Consider the following 18632-nt stretch of genomic DNA (forward strand, 5'->3'; position numbering starts at 1 on the left):
TTGTTGCCCTTGTCTGACCTTTTCCAATTCCAATATATATTTTTTGAGATGGGATCTAAATTAGCTGTGACCACTCAAGAGAGAGATTTTGGAGTAATTGTGGATAGTTCTCTGAAAACATCCACTCAATGTGTAGAGGAATGTCTCTTTTGTTTGGCTTCATTACCAGCTTCCCCTTCCCCTTCCTGTTTTGTGTCTCTGCCTGCCCCCACCCCTTTACACTTTAATTCTATTTCTCTCTTTTCTCTTTCACCAAGATTGCCCCTCCTTCTCTTTCCTTGGGCCCAAATCCTGGGCTCCAGCTTGCAGCTCACCTGGCTGGGGTTCAGGAATACTCACCACACAGGTTACAGAGCTGCTCAGCAGTCCTGCAGGCCCTGAACCCTCTCCTCTGCAGGGAACATTGGCTGAAGGTTCCCAGGGGCAGCTCTAGGCATTTTGCCGCCCCAAGCACAGCAGGCAGGCTGCCTTCGGTCCCGTGGCTTTGGCGTGCTGAGGCCTGGAGCCGCCCCTGACTGTTCCACTGCTCCCAGTGCACAGGGAACCCTACAGAGCTGGGCTCCAGAATGCACTGGCTGGACACCTCCCTGGACCACCTCTACAAATCCTGCCTCCACCCCCACTGCACTGAAACTGGACAGGTCCCACTGCATCTAGAAGCCACCACACCAGAGTGTCCAATTTTTCTTCGTGGGCGTATATGCTTCCTTCCTTCAACACATGGGATTCTGGCTAATGCTAATGGGATTTCCTCAGAGCATGACAGCAGAATATGCCCCCATGTGTCCTATCTCCTTGCTTTACCCTTCCCCGTGGCTAGTTGTTAGTAATTAGCCATCCATCCAATGCACAGCATGCAACAGTGATCACATCATTCCACTGGGCTGTAACAGACAGACTTTCCTCTGCATTATATTTTAGGCAGGAAGTTGAGCTAATTTCCACAGTCTGATGCTTTGCTTGAAGTGGTGAAGATCAGAGGCTCTCACTCACCAGGGCTATTGCTTTCTTAACATACATTTCCCTAGGTACAAAACCCTTCCCCTGCTGACAACCCTTGTGTAAAGGAGGAATGGATGAACATTAGGGCACTAAAGAACTCTAGAACATCTGGAAAAGTTCCTTTGTCTCACAAAACCTCTAAAATGAAACGAACAAAAAAACCCAACCCTCTCTTCACTGGTTTGGCTGGAATAATGGCAGCCAGAGCGCAACGAAACAGAGTGATCCTTTAAAATCAATGGCCAGAACGGAGTCATTCCAATGGAATCTCACACTCGGCCCACTTGCCCCCCCACACTCCTGATGAATTTCCCAGGCAATGCCTTTCTACTCACCACTGTTTCTAATGGGTGTCACACTCATATTCCACCACAGGAGAATAGGGCTCTCAGAATTAGATAGTGTGGTAAGGACACACGATAAGAACCTAGAGAGAGAGACAAGAGTCTGTATGTCTACACTGCAATAAAAGATACACACACACATCCCTCCACTCCCCAGCATGGCCCAGGTCAGCAGATTCTGGCATGCGGGGTGGGGAGGGGGGTGTCAGACTGCAGGGCTAAAAATTGTTGTATAGACATTTGGGCTTTTTCAGATGCCACAATTCACTCTCTTTTTCACATGCGTGTGGAACAATGAATCGCAGAAGAGGGTTGACAGCAGATTGTTAGAATTTTCTTGCTATTTTTTGTTAAATGTAGTCTCTGACACACACACACACACACACACACACACACACACACACACACACACACAATATAGCTCAGTAACAACCAAAGTGTACAATTCTGAGGGTCTTTTCCTCATCTCTCAGCTCTACTTTCTGCTGGTCGATTTATATTTCCATCCTGATCCCTGACACTGTTTTTCATTGTCTAGACTGCCTTGCTGAAGAAAGATAAGGCAGTTGCCTATGAGTCAGACTTTCTCCTTCGTGATTTTGGCTTTTGCCAAAACACATGGGTGTTGAGGATTAGTTAGTCTTTGTAAGGTGCATTGGGATAGGAGGTACCAGACACGTGCACAGTGTTATTAATATTTAGATATCAGAGTAATGGGAGCATTCTAAATGTAAAAGTCAGTAGACAGCTGGACTGCAGATGATAACTTTTTTGGTCCGAAAATGTCAGCTCATCTAAATGAACCATTTGCAGGAAAAAAATCAGTTTTGACTCATGTTGCTATTTCAAAAAAATATTCGGAAAAAAAAAAACACTTTTGAAGAAAACATCCTGTTTTGACATTTTCAAAATGAAAAAGTGCACGTTTTTGGGTCGAAGCAACTTTTTGATTCAAACGAAGTAAAAAAATAAATAAAAGGTCAAAATTGAAATGAACCATTTCAAGACTATTGAAGCAAAATGTTTTGATTGACCTGCTATGAATTTTTTTTATTTTAGTGTTATGAAAATTTGAGATTTCAACTTTTTATGCCAGTTTGGGATGGGAAAATTTTTCAGCCTTTCAAAAATTCTTGCAGGATGGGAAAAATGCTTCATGTCTAGCTCAAATAGCTAGCGCCTTATTTAAATCAGCTTTCATGAATAAATGCACACAGTATATTTCATTTTCAAGTGGACAGTGTCCAAATATCCAAGCAATATAAAATGATTTGATAGTATCACATGACTGAGTCATAGGTGTTTTAAGGAATTGAGTCAGTCAGCTACCTTAATAGCTTTGGCAAGTGATGCTGGAAACTATTTTGAGGGGTGACCATGCAGTTGAAAATGGCAGCGCCCAGACAGCGCGCAGAGAAGATGCTTTGAACAGACTTCTTCCTAATCTACTCTAAATCTAATTTATCAACCTTTCTTAAATACATCTAGTTTTTGCATTACCAGCAACGAAATACATCCCTCTACCACTCGGGCCATGTCTACAGTACAGGACTATAGTAGCACAACTGACCCGCATAACCCTGTAGTATAGACGCAGCCTACAACAACAGAGGGGGTTTTCTGTCACTGTAGGAACCACCACCTCCCCAAGCGATGGTAGCTACATCGAAGGAGGCATTCTTCCATTAGCCTACTTGCATCTACACCCGCAGAGCTACATCAGTCAGGAGTGTGGATTTTCACACCCCTGAGCACCATGGCTACATCAGCCTGACTTTTAAGCATAGACCAGGCCTCAGACCCTTTCATTAGTAGCAAAGGCTGCACACTATGAGCAACAGACTGGGCAAAAGCTGTGCATACTTAAAAGCTCATCCAATTATCAGAGGCTTATTTGAGACCAATTTACTGTTTGACGTCTCCTCTTAAAAATGCACCAAGTGCAATAGGAAAAGTTCTGTGGTTTTGTTTTTCTTTCAGCGCAAGTCATTCAGTAAATAACTGAAGGCAATTCAAAGCCAGTTTAAGACTCTAATGAAATGATCGTAGTGTGTTTCAAACCTCGCCACTCATGGGCATTGGCCTCATGCACAGAATTGCAGCACTATTTCTGCTCTTCCCAGACCTTCAAGCAGCAGGTGTGTCAGGTGAGGGCTGATGCTCATTGGCAAAGCTGTGTGAGGGCCCAGCAACAGCAATGCAGTGGAAAGTGAGGCCTGAGATGCGCTGGCAGAGCAGTGTGAATGGTCAGGAGCGAGCAGGGGTGTTGCCATTCAAGCAATCACAAGACCTGCGCACACCGTGCCTAGCTCTAACTGGAGATATTAGGCCCAGCTGTTAACATCCCTCTTTGCTGCAGGAAGCTGATTACACCAGAGGGCTACAGTGTAGCCACAATTATTCACTGCATCAGACTGGGGTTTATAGCACTTACCTCTCTCATTTCTACTCTGCTGCCTTTCCAACATGCCATTTTAGGGCAGCTTAGCTAACTAAACTGCTGTATATCCACTAGGTGGGGCTCTGGGACCAAGAGAATCAGTTGGCGGGGTCTCCAGTTGAATGGATATCTGTGTTACCTGGTGTTCTCTGCCTTCCTTTCAAAGACAAGCCCCTAAACGGAGATATAGTGGCAAGGGTAAAGCAACATGCTTGTGTAAACATATAGGGCTGGACACAAACCTCCCTTAGAGGACGCACATTGAAGATTGATGATTTTCACTTTAAATCCCTATTTGCAGGTTGGTCTGGGTGTTGGAACAGGCTCAGGGTTCGTTGTGACAATGGGGTTCTGATGATTATGTGAGCCTAGATATAGGGTATAGAGGTCTGAGTATAGGTATTTGTATTATAATATTTGAATTGTGCATTTAATCTAAGCAGATCAAAGAAGTCAACCAACATTAATGAATTTAACCTCACAACAGGTGAATACATGTTATTCCCATTTTAAAAATGGAGAAATTGAGGCCCAGTGAAGTTACATGACTTGCCAAAGATCACATAGGGAGACAATAGCACAGATGACAATAGACCCAAGATCCCCTAACTCCCAACTCTGTGCTTTAGCCACATGCCAATACGTCTTCCCTACAAGGGTCAGTCCTGGGCACATCCAATCCATCTGCAGCCATGGCCAGGCAGGGTCTGAGTTAGCAGCATCTCTCTGAAGAGGGGCATTGTGTGTTATTGGACATATAGCAATGCCAGGATCTGGGAAATCCCTTTAATTGCCTGAGTGTTTCCTAATGTTTGGCTCCCCGAGACTTTATTCTTTTACTCCTCACACAATACTGCAGGATGGAACAAACAATCCAAGATGAGAAAAAGAGCCTAAATAGAAGAGATCAGGTGAAAGGAACTGCAATTACTGGGCTACAGATGAGATTGTTCTTGGGGCTGGATTTGGAGTTTCTTTTCTGAAATATCGGACTGATATTTGGCAGGGGCAGGGGAGGGTAAACAAACAAAAAGCTTGAAATGTCCTCTGTAGGGTCCATATTTCTGTGCTGATCCAATCTGTGTGCTCATCTCCCCGTCGTCAGCCACACCTGATTCCACTGGGACGAAGTGGGGGTGGAACCAGAGGTGGGTGAGCCTCAAAGCTTTGGAAGTTCAACTCAGATAAGCCCCCTAAGCCTGGCTCTGCATCCGTAACTTTTGGGTCTGCAAAACAGGTCTGAAAACACAGCCAGAGCAACTTTTTGTGCTAAGAACGCCATACGAAAAGATGAATGGAAGACACCATTTGCAGCACACAACGAGTTTTACTGGCCCTGCAAAAGCCAGGAATTGTGCTACATAATCTCAAGCACCATCTACTGGCATCTCATCTATTGATTATTTGTATGGATATGATTTTTGTCACAGTAAAATTAGGCAGAATTCACAGAGCAGTCATGGTAAAAATGTACAACATCAGGGCATGCTCACGGCAGGCCTGAAGTTGAAGCTAAAGAAGTCTTGGACATCGGTTAAAAAAATCACAGAATCCGTGACCTCCATGCCAAAATCATACCCTTAATTCTTTGTTTGAAATGATGCTGTAGACATGTTGGTCTCAGGATATGAGACACACAAGGTGAGTGAGGTAATGTTTTCACACCAACATCCCTCACCGTGGCAGCATCGCTGCCCGCCTCATATATCTCCAAGACAATGAACCCCACACATATCCACCCCAAGCACATCGCCAACCTCATCCATTTCATCCTCCTCCAGAACAACTTTACGTCCAACAGCAAACACTTCGTCCAAACCTTGGAAACTGGTCCCTTGGGGCTGCTCCAGCCAGCAGTCTGCACTCTGGGGCTTGATAGTCATTAGCCTAACGAAGAACCCTTCCCACAGAACCTTTGGATCACTGAAGGGATGAGGAAAATCAGCATTGGTGCCCCTCTTCTTCACCCTCTGGTGCCTGTCTGTGCCCCCTCAAGCCCAGAAGAGCTTAGGAGCCAGATTCTCAGTGAAACATCCCATTAGGTACCAGAGTGGAGGGAAGTGCTCAGTTGGCGCCGAGGGAGACACAAAAGCTCCCAGCGCGTGGGCTGTGGGTTGCGTATTTTCACACCTCTCCACACTCCCTTGCGGATCCAAAGGAGGAAAGAGAGAACGGCAAAGAGCAGGAGAAGAGCTTTTCACGGGAGAATGCCTCACAGCCAAGATGCTGCCCAAGGCAATTGACAGAGCAATAGTCTGTTATTCATAAACCATACCCACATGTAGGGGGGGGAGGGAACGTGGGGTCAAGGCCACACAGATTTATGCTTGGTCTGCTTGGGGGGGGGGAAGAAGGGCTCAGTTCTTTTCCCGCTGCTCCTGCCCCCTGGCACACTTGGCCCCTGTACTTGGCAGCCTGGCCCAGGCGGGGAGTGGAGGGGGCAGGACCAGCCGCTTCTCACACCAGCCACTATGGGTCGCTGCTCTGTGCAGTGCGGTGGCTGCCTGAGAGAGCCTGGCTGGGGAGGTGGCCAGGCCCAGCTGCCAGGGACAGGGCTGAACATGGCGGGAGGTGGGAGGCCCAGCAGGAGAAGGACAGAGCCCTCCCTGCAGGTAACTCTGGTGGGGCGGCAGAACACGGCAGCCCTGGGATGGGCTCAGGATGTGGCGGGGCGCTAGGCAGAGGAGATACATGGGGCGGTCACAGGCCCTCCCCTTTAGATTGTGCCCCCCAGGTTGAAGAGGCACGAGTCTCCTATGTGCACACGCCAGCTCTGTGTGCTGGTAGAGGCAAGGGCATTCGAAGACTGACCAAGAGGGTCTGACAGAGTTTACATTAAAAGAAATGCAAAGCCAGTTATTGTGTCTGTCAGCTGTGCTGAGCAGAGGAGACTGATCCACAAAAGCTCTTTAATCCAACAGTGGCATTTAATCTTCCAGAGAGAAAGACATGGTCTGTATCATCACACTCTGACTGACAGAGGTGACACTTGCAGGCAGTATCACCTTGCATGGGCTTCAGCTGTTGTAGAGCTAGAGAATCGTGGTTTCACTCTGAAAAGTAACTAAACTGACATCCTGGGGCTCTTCTTCATGGACTCCAGCTCAAGCTGTGCTTTGTTTACAAGGAGAAGGAGATTTGCTTTCTCTTAACACCCAACTTTGTTAATGCAGCCTGGGATCTGAGGGTCAAGCTGGTTTCTTTCCATCTCATGCAGCATCACCTGTAGTAAGAGTTCTGCGGGACAATTCGGGCCCTCAATTCGGCAACTCCACTGCCATTTGACTGTGTCCTTTTTGATGCCTGTGCAGCCTCTAACTTTCAATGGGCTTGCCAAAAGAGGAACTCACTAGAGCTCACTGAACTATCCTGTTGATGATGCACAAGGAGGAATAGACCCTGGCTCCTCCTCTCTGTGCTGGCTGCTGTTCTGTGGCAGAACAAGGTCAGTTTCACACAATGAATTTCCACCAACGAAGGCCTTTTTGCATTGCTCATGTCCATCTATCCATCCATCTCTGCAGGATACGCCAGCCAGGCCACTTCTCGCCTGTCTTTGCTTCGTGATTTCATAACCAGTGATTCAAACAGCAGGGCTGCTTTTTTTTTTACTGGGAAACCCTGGGATAGACTCAAGAGGAAAAAAAATCCTCCTTGGAAAACATAATCCATCTGCAATGAGTCACATGAAAATAGCCATGTTTGTTCTGCCATGGGAACAGTTTAACAGCTGAGGAGTTTCCGTTTGTGATGGTTAATTTGCCATTGTGAATAGTCTCCCTACAGGCAAAGGGCAGAGGTAGGCGTCCATGGTGAATTTCAGGCTGAATCAAGAACATTCGAAACTCAGGGTAGCTCCCCCAGGGGCAAGGACCAAGGATGTCCTCTTGAGGGCGGATTTTTTTTTGCTTTCATTTGGATAATTTCCCAGCAACAAGAAGAGTTATCGCATTGGCTTCAGGATCTGCATCCTATTGCTGATCACTGATGCTCTCTTTACTATGATAGGGGTGTAAGCGTTAGTTTCCTCATTTTAGGAACGGGGATTGAATACTTACCCACCTCGGCAGGGTGTTGCAAGGCTTCATTTGTTACAAAGCACTTTGAAGAATTCCCCTGAAAGAGCACTGAAGGGCAAAGTGACCCTGTTCACTGCTAATCAGAGAGCTGCTGAGATGCTACAGTCGGAGCAGGAGTAGAATCCAAATGTACCCCAAAATCAGGGCAGGCAGCCCCAATGCTCTGGCGTGGACCGCTCTGTACCGCTTCTGTCATTACTCCCCTACCTGCCTCTGCGGGAAGGACGCGTCCTACAGAATCTCTCAATGGTACTTCAAAGACTCCCGTCACCATGGTATCTAAGCATCGCACAGCAGTTCAGCTTCAATAAGTCTGTCCACAGAAGATTATCATCACATCGGCGCCTTCCAGTAGGCATTCTTTTCCCCTCCTTGTGAAGGTGCCTAAAGGATTCGAGTGAGAATTAGCACATTTCTGTAGGGTTTCTGAAGCAGCCTATAAATAGTAATAGAAGATGTTATCACTGCTACATAATTCTATAGGCTGCACCAAAAGCCCTGTAGAAAAGCACTTGAGGTCCTATTGTCTATTAAATCCTCTAGGTTTTTGAGTGATTTCTTATCTCCCCAGTGGTTTCATTCCTATTCAATTCAATGGGACTGTTCCAGGAGGGTTTCTCTTGGCGTTTCTCCTGTTTTCCCCTCCAATCCGCCCCATTCTGGGGGCCCATCCATACTTGTACCACCATCTGCTCAACAAAATGTGAGCAGCCCAGACCATACAAGGCTGAGTGCACTTCTTTCTGCCAACAGGGATCCAGGATCTTTGGGGGTGGGAAGGGACGTATGCGCCGGAGGAATATGGTGAAAAATAGGAGTTCATTTGGGGCCCCGTGTCTAGGGAAAGTGCAGACATGAGACACAGCGGTGTTTTTTCAGGGAACGGTAAAGCTGGCCAGGGGACTGTGCTGGATCTGTTTCCTCTTTCATTTGTCTCATCTTTCAGTGGCAGCTTGTTTTCATGCCTCCGTTAAACATCCATCCCGAGGGTGAGGCTCCTGTATCTCTCCTGCAGCCGGGAAATGCAGATCATGCTGGATCAACCGCTCTGTGTCCTCAGCGTTTGCTCTTATATTGTAGCTGTGGCGGCGGGGGTGGAACATAGCCTGCAGCTTCAGCATGCCCATCACTTGCTCCAGGGGAGATTTATTTGCTTGGGTGCTATTAGGAGGGACTGATGCTCAAAAGCCTTGGCTCAGCTGACTTGTGTGGTGGGGGATGCTTAGATAGACCCCAGCCCTGCCCCTGGAGGAGAGCCAACAGTCAGGCCTGGACGGGGCAGTTCAGAAGGAAAAACCACTGTTGTTCCTGGCTCTTCCCCTGAGCAGGTGGAAGCCCCTACACATGAGCATTACACTTGAGACTATGCGGCTAGCTCCTCTCTGGGCAGTGAATTAATGTGCAGCGGCAACACTTCCCCCTCGGTGGCTTTATTACATGGCCGAGGGGGCAAGGGTAGGAAAACAGCCATGCCGGGGCTGGTGGGGAAGGCCTGACAGGTGTGCGCCTGGGTTGAGATCCGCAGGAGTTCACCCTGTTGCTGTACATGCCAGTCTCCCAGGAACATGCTCCGTTCTGCTCTGCAGCCAGCCATACGTCCAGCTGGGCCCAAGGCCCTGGCAGATAGGTGTGCCAGTGCTGCCGAGAGGCTGCCCGCCCTTTATGGCCTGGCCCCAGTCACATGACAAGCCAGGGCTCCACTGACTGGGCCATACTCCATAAGCCCAATGGCTGCCATTACAGGAGTGATGCAGCAGAGCAGAGAGGCCTGGGACCAATGGCTCTGCCGTCCTTTGACTGCAGGAACGCGAGGATTTAAGCTGCCCTGTTGCACTAGAGAAGGATTACAGGAGCTTTGCTGGGACTGACGGGGATGTGGGCTGAAATGAGGAAAAGGGTTTCATGGACGGGGCATTGAACATCAGCCCTCCCTAGCAGCACGGACCAGCAGCCCCGTGTTGACCCCATCAGTCCCGACTAAGCTATACCAGCATTCGCCACATGTCAGGATGCATCTCTCCTTCAGCAGAGGCAGACCCTTCTGCTGAGCTCAGAGCCACTGCCAATGAGACACGTGGGGAATCAAGCCCCGAAAAGGTTTCAAATGACAGTTCCATGGCATCGAGGGGAAAAAATCAATGCCAACCCCTCAGCTGGAAGGTCAGCTCTGCAGAGGGCACCTTGTCCGCTTGCAGAACGAAGAGGCTCCGAAGCAGCACGGGGCGGGCAGCTCTTGCTGAAGGCTTTGCCTATCTCTCTCCGGTCATGCTGCGAATTGCAGCTGGATATTTCTGCACAGGATTGGATGTGTCATGCTCATTCAAAGGGAAAGCCTTGAGCATATTAGTGAGAGCTGCAAGCGGACATATGGAGCTACTGGTGCTACAATCCCACTGAGGCAGGGCAGAGAGAGGCAGCCGAGAGCTGTTAAGAGCTGCAAATGTTGACAGACAAAATGCAACATGTCCCATGTGCCTTCCCCCACCCTATTTGCAGCACAAGTTCATCCTTGAAAGGGCTTGTCCTCTTTGCAGAAAAGAATCTGTCCAGCCAACCAGATGATTTCCCCCACCCCAAGAGGTTCAGATTCATAAATTATACAAGGATTAGTTATTTTTTCCCTTTGGAACTTCCTTCCCCTCCAGAGTCTGTAAACTTCCCTGGCTGTTAACCTTCAGAGTATAGTGCACGACCCATGAGAAGGATGGTGTGGGGGACGGGTTAGGGTGCTAGCCCCCAGCACAGGCAAGCCATGTTCAATTCTGGCTCCACTACAGCCTGTGGGAGAGACCAGGTCCAGATTAAAGAGTTCTGGGGTGCTGTGCTCTATAGAAATTGGGGCCCCCCCATCTTCCTTCAGTTAGATAGCCAATGTGAGATACAAGACAATAACTGCGTGAGGTGAAAATTCAGCGTCCCGCCCCTCCTCTGGCCCCCTAGTGCAGGGGTTCTTCACCATGGGGCTCAGTGTGAGCCTGATGGTTTGGTGGTTATGGTAGAAGCGTGCAGGCCAAGTGCCGGGTGACAGCACCACTCATTCAGGTTTGGCCCTGCCGCCCCTCCGTCCCGACCGGGGGATGCGTGTGGGCCAGATTTGAGTGAGCAGCATTGTGACCTGGTGCCACTCAGGGCTTTGTTGCTGCTGCTCTTGTTTCTTTTGTACAACGGGGATAATAGCACTGCCCTGCCTCACAGGGGTATTGCGAGGATAAATATACTGACAATTGTGGGGTGCTGAGATACTAGGGTAAGGGGGCCATGTAGGTACCTAAGAGGTAGATTTTTGTTATGTGGTTTGATTTGATCTGAGGGGTCTATTTGTTAGTATATTTTATAAGGTCGTCAAGGGTGACTAGAACATTGGACGGCTGCATTTTGACTGACCAGAGCCATAAAAAACGACAGGTTCATAGCACTGGCAGCGAAATCCCCTCTTTCCCCACCGATCAGGGATAGGGCGAGCCGTGCTAGCTTCCCCCCATGTCTGTGCCTCAATCCTGAGCAGGCAGGACCAGCTCTAGGGGGCAGGATAGGTCCTTCCTCATGGCCCATTTACAGCCCTTTGTTGAGTCTATTGAGAAGGGGGCCAGTGTGTCGGCCCTGGTGCGAGCCAAGCTCAGCATTGCCTAGTGCACCTGGAGCCATGGACAGGCCTGGCAAAAGAATAAATCAAACAACGAGGGGCCAAGCCCACACTCAGATCAGTGGGGTCAGTTCAGCCCTGTCACAGACAGATGGAACAGACCCAAAGGGCCCCAGTTTGTGGACAAGGCTGAACTGAAACGTGCCTGAGACTAGGGAAGGTTAATTGCTTAGGACTGTGGTTCTCAATTTATTTACCATGATGGGCCGCATATGTAGTTCTCTGTGTTACATGGGCCGCATCCACACCATATATATACACACTACTTGTATGGCCCTCGGGATGCCCCATGGGTCGCACCTGTGTGCTGATTGGGCTGCAAGCACCCAGCGGGCTGCAGTTGAGAACCACTGGCCTAGAACATACAACAGCGGAGCACTACAGATGAGAACGGCGCATTCTGAATGCTGCACGGTGGCTGAAACTTGAGCCTATTAACTCACCGCGGGAGAAATTCCCTCCGGTCATATCCCCTCGTCTGAGTGCGTCCTGCAGATTCAAGCGGTGAAATCCCATGGGAAAGGAAGGCCTGAAGAGCCTCAGGGCTATTGAGATGCTTCTGATTCAGGGAGGCTGGCAGCAGCAGAAGCTGCAGAGAGTTCTATGGAAGACGCAAGGCCACCATTCAGTGCACTGCAAAGCTACTTTGCAATACGCGTCAGCCCAGAGCGGTCCACCCACTTGGCAGACCGGGCCAGGCATTTGCTTTTAGAAAGAATGTAAAGCTTCTCCTCCTGGCCCTGCTGTAGGTTACAGCTGCGGACACAGAACCTGGGTGCTATTTTTGGGTGGAGCCCACTGGCTAGAACGTGCCAACGTGCTTCTTGCTGGCTTCCAATCATGGGAGAAGCCTGCAAGGAGACGGTGTTCAGAAAAGTCTATGCAGGGAAAATCCAGCTGCTGGCAGATAGTCGCCTGCCCTGAAGAGCTACCAATTGAAGGCAGAGGTGGAACTGTCTCTTTGTTCAGCGTTTGCAGAGCATCTTAGCACAAGGGGGCCTGGTCTGGGACTGGAGCTCCTGAGGGTCATACCAGTAATACTTTCCTATCCAGTAGCCCCAGGCTGGGTCAGGAATTCTGAGTCGGGGGAAGAGACCTGCAGGTGGGTCACCAGAGGCTGCCTGGTGGGTTACACCTCACCTAGTGAGCAGGAAAAACAAAACCTTGTGGGAGTTGGGGGAGGGGAATAATAGCTCCCTACCCATCTCCCACTTCCTACAGTTGCTGGTCTCTTCTTCTGCACTCCTGGAGCAGCCAGCTCCTCAGCCCTCCTTCTCCGGTAGGATGACCAGACAGAAAATGTGAAAAATCAGGACGGGGGTGGGAAGCAATAGGAGCCTATATAAGAAAAAGACCCAAAAATGGAGACTGTCCCTATAAAATCGGAACATTTGGTCACCCTATTCCCTGGTGTGCAGATTAAGTGTTGCACCAGGATAAGTCAATGCTGCAGCATGGAGAGACCAACCTGGGCTAGCGGGGCCCAAGCTAGCATGCTAAAGATAGCCGTCCAGACATCGTAGCTTGGCTTCTCACACCTAGAGAGTCAGGTGGGCTTGCAGCTGCAGTGTAGACATCCCGTGAGGCTGCTCCTGCTGTGGGGCTGGAGATGGGAAACATGACCAGCAACAACCCCCTGTCCAAAAGCACTAGCCCCACCCAGCACCCACCCTGGGCACCTCTCTCACATGCAGCGCCCTCTCCCAGCTCCTGCCATACCCTGAGCAGTATCTAAGCAATCCTTGGAAACTAAAAAAAAACCTTGAGTGGCTTGGAGTGCCTGGGGGAAAGGCTGAGACCCATCTGTTGCAGATTCAAACCAGATCCCTTGAAGTACAGATCCACCACTGAGAAATGACTAATAAACTGGGACCTCCTAACACAGCAGCTCTGTGCAAATCCCATCAGAGCTGGGCTCACAACAATGATATCCTGTCAGAAAATGCTGATTGGCTGAAAGCAAAACCTTTTGGGGAAAGGTGTTGATTTCAAGACAATTTCATCGGGGGGATGTTTTTAAAAAGTTCGATGAGGTCTAGGCACTCCATTTTGAGATTTTCAGAATGTTTGGATTTTTCATTTCAAAACAACGTCTCATTTAGAATTTTTCAAAAATTTATCTTGTAAACGTGGCCTGACACTTTGAAAAGAAAGTTGGAAATTGGAATAAAACGTTTCAATTGACCCCAAGACAAGTTTTATTTTCCAGAATTTTGTTCTATGGGAAATTCCCATTTTTTCCCCGTTCTGTTTCGAATGGAAATCTCGTTTGAGTTTTGCAGATTTTCCTGCAAAACAGAAAGTCTGGTTCTCACCCAGCTCATAGCCAGAGTCACAACTGTCAATCCCAGAGACCACAGAAGTCTTAGAGCCACTATAACCAGAGGAGAGGAGCTGGGTTCTGTGCCTTCTCCTGCAACATCAGCAGACTCGCTTGCTAAGTTCCGATCAGTTACGGCTTTGCAATGGAGGTAGCACAGATTTCACCAAGGACCTAATCTAGTCTGCACCACCTTTCCCTGGTGACAGTGCATGAGAAGGTTACAACACGACACCTCTTCTACCTCTGAAGGCCAGCTAAAAAAAATCACCTGCCCCAAGCAGTTTTGGCTCCAAGAAGTGCTACAGACTCCAAGAAGTCTACTAAGGGCTTTGCTATTGCTATTGATTTTAAGTGGAAAATGCTCGGATACCACAGAGATGGGTGTGGTATGAGAGAGAGAATCAGTCCTGCTTGGCTCTCAGATCTCAGGCTGGCAGCTAAGGAAAAAGAAATCTTTTTACCTTTAAAGTGACTCTGTTTGGTCTGCAATTAGTGACCCCCAACGGAGGTGCAATGGTGCCCTTTTTACTGTCACTCCTCAGAGCAGACCTGCACTTTAAATCCGTACCCATGATGTCTTGTAAACCCAACTGGCCACTGTGGCTTTAAGATCTGTCACAACGTCATCCAGAACCGGCTGGTGAAAGCCATCCCTCTGTCCCTGGGGAAGGTCACTGTCGACTCTGCCATCCCCGGGAGAAGACAGCCGACTGCAACCTGACATCATCGTGACGGACGCAGAAAAGAAGATGGTCCTCATGGTAGACGTGTCAGTGACATTTGAAAACAGGTCATTGGCCTTTCACGAGGCCCAAGCATGGAAGGCATTGAAGTACACCCCGCTGGCCGACATCCTGAGAGCCCAGGGCTATGAGGTCCAGATACATGCCCTGACCCCCACAATGAGCCGGTACTGACAGCATGGGGAGTCGGGCAACGCTATGCCTAACTCATGAGACATCTCATGGAATCCGACACCATCAGGTGGTCCAGAGACATCTACAAGGAACACATCACGGGACACCGTCAATACCACGTTGAGTAATCGAGACCACTAGCCAGGGAAATAACCCACTTCCTTCCCTGACAAACCAAGAGACGCACCCCACCCAGGTACTTATTCACTACACCAATACTGACGTGAACTCTTTATACATTCCATGGGTGGCGTACACGAGCCCACTTACCCACTGACGCTTTAAAAACTCCCACACCCCAATCCGGGTCTATGTTGATTGTGTGATATGCATGTCTCTCGTGATCCTTGTAACCAGTATCTGTAATCCCTCCTAACTCAAGCCTGACCCCAGATGTACAGAACCTTCCTTCGTAACTTATGTATATTTAATTTTAAACATTAACTTTAACAACGTTTTTATTACGTAGCTGACCAGTGTCTAAGGAATTTCTGGAGTTCTTCTCCATCCTTACATAGATTCCACACCCAGTGAGGGCAACGGACACTCTAGGGATCCCTGATATTATATAGTAAGTGTGAGGGACTCAACGAGACAATGGCCCAAGCACGGCTGCATAGGATGGCCTCAGTCGGTATGTAGGATATGCCTGAAAGATTCATGCCATCACCAATACACGTGGGAGAAATGCAGTTCTTACCTCTTCCTTGCCCAAGCGCAGTCAGGCCTCCTCAACACCACTGCTAATGCAACAGCCGCAGTGCTTCAGTTTCAGTGACTTGCTGCAGGGGGTGGGGGTTCTCTTCCCTAGGACTGACTCATCCAGGATGCACCAGGCTGTCTCGTCAGAGCTGGGTGCCCCAGTCTCCTGCCAAGATACAAGCTGGGATATTGACACACCATGTGCTTAAACAGCAGCTGCAATTAGATACAGCATTCTTCCTCCTCACATCCTCTCCTAAACAATCCCATGCTGTTGCTGTGTGCTGCTAAGCAGCTGACGCGTTCCGCCCCAGAGGTGAGGGGATCTTCATCTAATCTAATCTAATCTGTTCTGGCAACCTTTTGTTATAAAAGGCACAGTGGAAATCTACGTGATGACACTTTGTTCATTCCGCTGTTAGCTAGGGCTACACCATTCACTGTCTTCTGATTTTTATGGCCCTCCTATTACAGGAATGAGGCATTAGACAGCATTTCCTTTTGGCCTTTTCAGGCGTCTCTGCTCCCTTTTCCAGCTGCAGGTTCAATACCTCTCCATCCTGAGCAAGGCAGCAGGTTTAAAAATAGCCCCCTAGCCATGCCCAGATCAAAGGAGGGTATGTGCGTCTTGCACAGTGGAATTAGCCTCTCAGTGCCCCTTTGAAGCACAAAGAAAGAACTGTGCAAAATTAAATTACAGTGCAAGAGCCTGGAAAGAAAGGAGCAAAACTCTCCCTGTAGAAATACATTTCAAGAGGCAGAACCCAACGCCCAGTGTTGCTAAGGGAGCAAGGGGGGAGGAGGTGCCGAGTGTGTGCATGTGTCCTGGTGGGAAGAATGCGCCAGTGCTGGTTTTACCTCCTCTTCTCTATTCAGAAAAGGGACAAATCCCACCTCGGGGGGGTGGAAGGGGGGCGTCAGAGCAGCAGACCCCACCCCTCTCCAGCTCCAGCTCTTGGAAAGTGCATGGATTTACCAGCATGGGCAGAGAGAGGAGTCTGCTGGAACAGATCATTCCAGCTCTGCTCTTAGCCCAGATCCCAACACCCACCTTATTGGGGACTGGCAGGGATGCCTCAGTGGTCCAGCCTTATCTTCGTTAACAGCAGCTAAGATCTGCCTTGACATTAAAACAACACTACTTCCGATTTACATTCTAGCATCTGCAAGGAGAGCAGATCGCCCTCACATCTCTCTGTCTCTGGGACGATATCAGCTCCTGAGCACTCGGGCCTGTTTATCTGTCATTTCACATGCCATGGAACTTTGGACAGGTCTGGAGAACAGCAACTCTTGCTCACAGCTTCAATTCAATCACTGACAACTTAAAAGCCTCCAGGGTCACAAGGACCACTCAGAAGGCAATCGGAGTAAATAAATGCCTGAATTTTCAGGGGAAGGACAATAGCTTGGACAGGCAGCTGCACCAGGATTATTTCCAGCAGAGTGATCGCTTCCCCATCTACCTGCCAGCCGCAGCTTTAATATACATTAGGAGATTTAGCCTTTGGACTTGAAGACAGCTGTCTGCAGGTAACTGACTCCTATCTTCACTTCCATCTGTGGTCCTTGAAGGCTGTTGTCTTCAGGGTGAAATAACATACAGTCGAGGGAGAGCAGGGATTGGTTTTTATTTATTTATTTATTTATTTTTAAGAGGCTGTAAATTTGTGAGCACCGGCAAAAAATCAGAATGATGCTGTTATAGTGACAAGGACCTTTGTGTCTAACGCAGCCCTGTCTACTCAGCTGCATGGAATTTGTCTGCACGTCTGACGACCGCTTCTCAATGTGACACCTTCACAATTAAGTGCATCTATTATTATGCTCTGGGGCTGGAAAAAATCCATAACTGCAGAGAGATGGAGCTGGGTCAATGCACTTCAGTGCCCTGCCACCCTAAGAATGCCACAGCTCACGCCAATGCCACCTTTGAAGTCCTCGCTGACACCAGTGATGTCTTGGTCACCTACTTCCTGGGGAGCATCCTGGCCGTAATGTGCCTGGTGGGCATAGTTGGCAACATCTACACGTTGGTGGTCGTGAACCTCTCCATGACATTCACTGGCTCGATGTACATTTATATCGTCAACCTGGCACTGGCGGATCTCCTGTACCTGTCGACCATCCCCTTTGTGGTCTGCACGTATTTCGTGAAGGACTGGTACTTTGGAGATGTGGGTTGCAGGATCCTGTTTAGCCTGGACCTCCTCACCATGCACACCAGCATCTTCATCCTCACCATTATGAGCACCGAAAGGTACCTAGCCATAGCCAAGCCATTAGACACTATTGGGAGATCCAGACACTACCAGAGGACTGTCACATGCCTGGTGTGGATGGTGTCCTTTCTTCTTGCCCTCCCAACTATGATCCTCATAGACCTCAGGACGAGTGACCAGGGCGGAGTGACCAAGCGCATGTGCCACCCCACTTGGCAGATGGAGACCTACAAAGTGTACCTCACCATCCTTTTTAACACCTGCATCCTGGCCCCTGGGCTTGTCATCTGCTACTTATACATTAAGTTGGCCAGGGCATACTGGAGATCTCAGACTGCTGTTTTCACCACCAGGGAAATGAACCAGTGCCCTAAGCAGAAAGTCCTGTACATGATATTCAGCATCATCCTCACTTACTGGGCTTGTTTCATACCCTTCTGGCTCTGGCAGCTGGTCATCATCTACTACAAGCAGCCAGGGAACCTCACCAACACCACCATGGTCTACATCAATTTCATCGTCACCTGCCTGGCCTACAGCAACAGCTGCATTAACCCTTTCCTTTACACGCTGCTCTCCAAGAATTACAAAGAGTATCTGAGGAGTCGTCAGAAGAACTGCATCCACCTCTCCAAGATAAAGCCCAAGAGGCATTCCTCGAGGCAGTCCATATTCTCTGGAAGCCACGCATACACGGAATCCATAGCCATCGCTCAGCTCACAGGGCTCGGTAATGAGAATGTCTGCACTCTGTGAAAGGTGAGTAGGTGTGAGGGGGAAGGGAGCTATTTAAGGATCCATGCTCCTTGGTTTTATTTACATGTTTGGTACCACCTGCGTGGCACAGCTGCACCAGAAGTTACATTCAATGCAACACACTAGGTATAAGCAACATATTCCCCTCTGGTAGCCAATCCACATAGAAGATAAGAGTCTACTACTGCTACCAGCTAACCAAGT

At 48.9% G+C, this 18632-nt stretch overlaps 1 protein-coding gene across 1 annotated transcript; it reads left to right on the plus strand.

Annotated features, from left to right (window-relative positions):
• Positions 1 to 17312: 17312 nt before the first annotated feature.
• On the plus strand, positions 17313 to 18428 carry LOC115659083 (urotensin-2 receptor-like). The gene has a single exon (XM_030578860.1). The coding sequence runs from the start codon at positions 17313 to 17315 to the stop codon at positions 18426 to 18428; it is 1116 nt and encodes a 371-aa protein (XP_030434720.1).
• Positions 18429 to 18632: the final 204 nt, after the last annotated feature.

The sequence above is a fragment of the Gopherus evgoodei genome, chromosome 10, assembly GCF_007399415.2.
Source record: "Gopherus evgoodei ecotype Sinaloan lineage chromosome 10, rGopEvg1_v1.p, whole genome shotgun sequence".
Taxonomy (NCBI): Eukaryota; Metazoa; Chordata; order Testudines; family Testudinidae; genus Gopherus; species Gopherus evgoodei.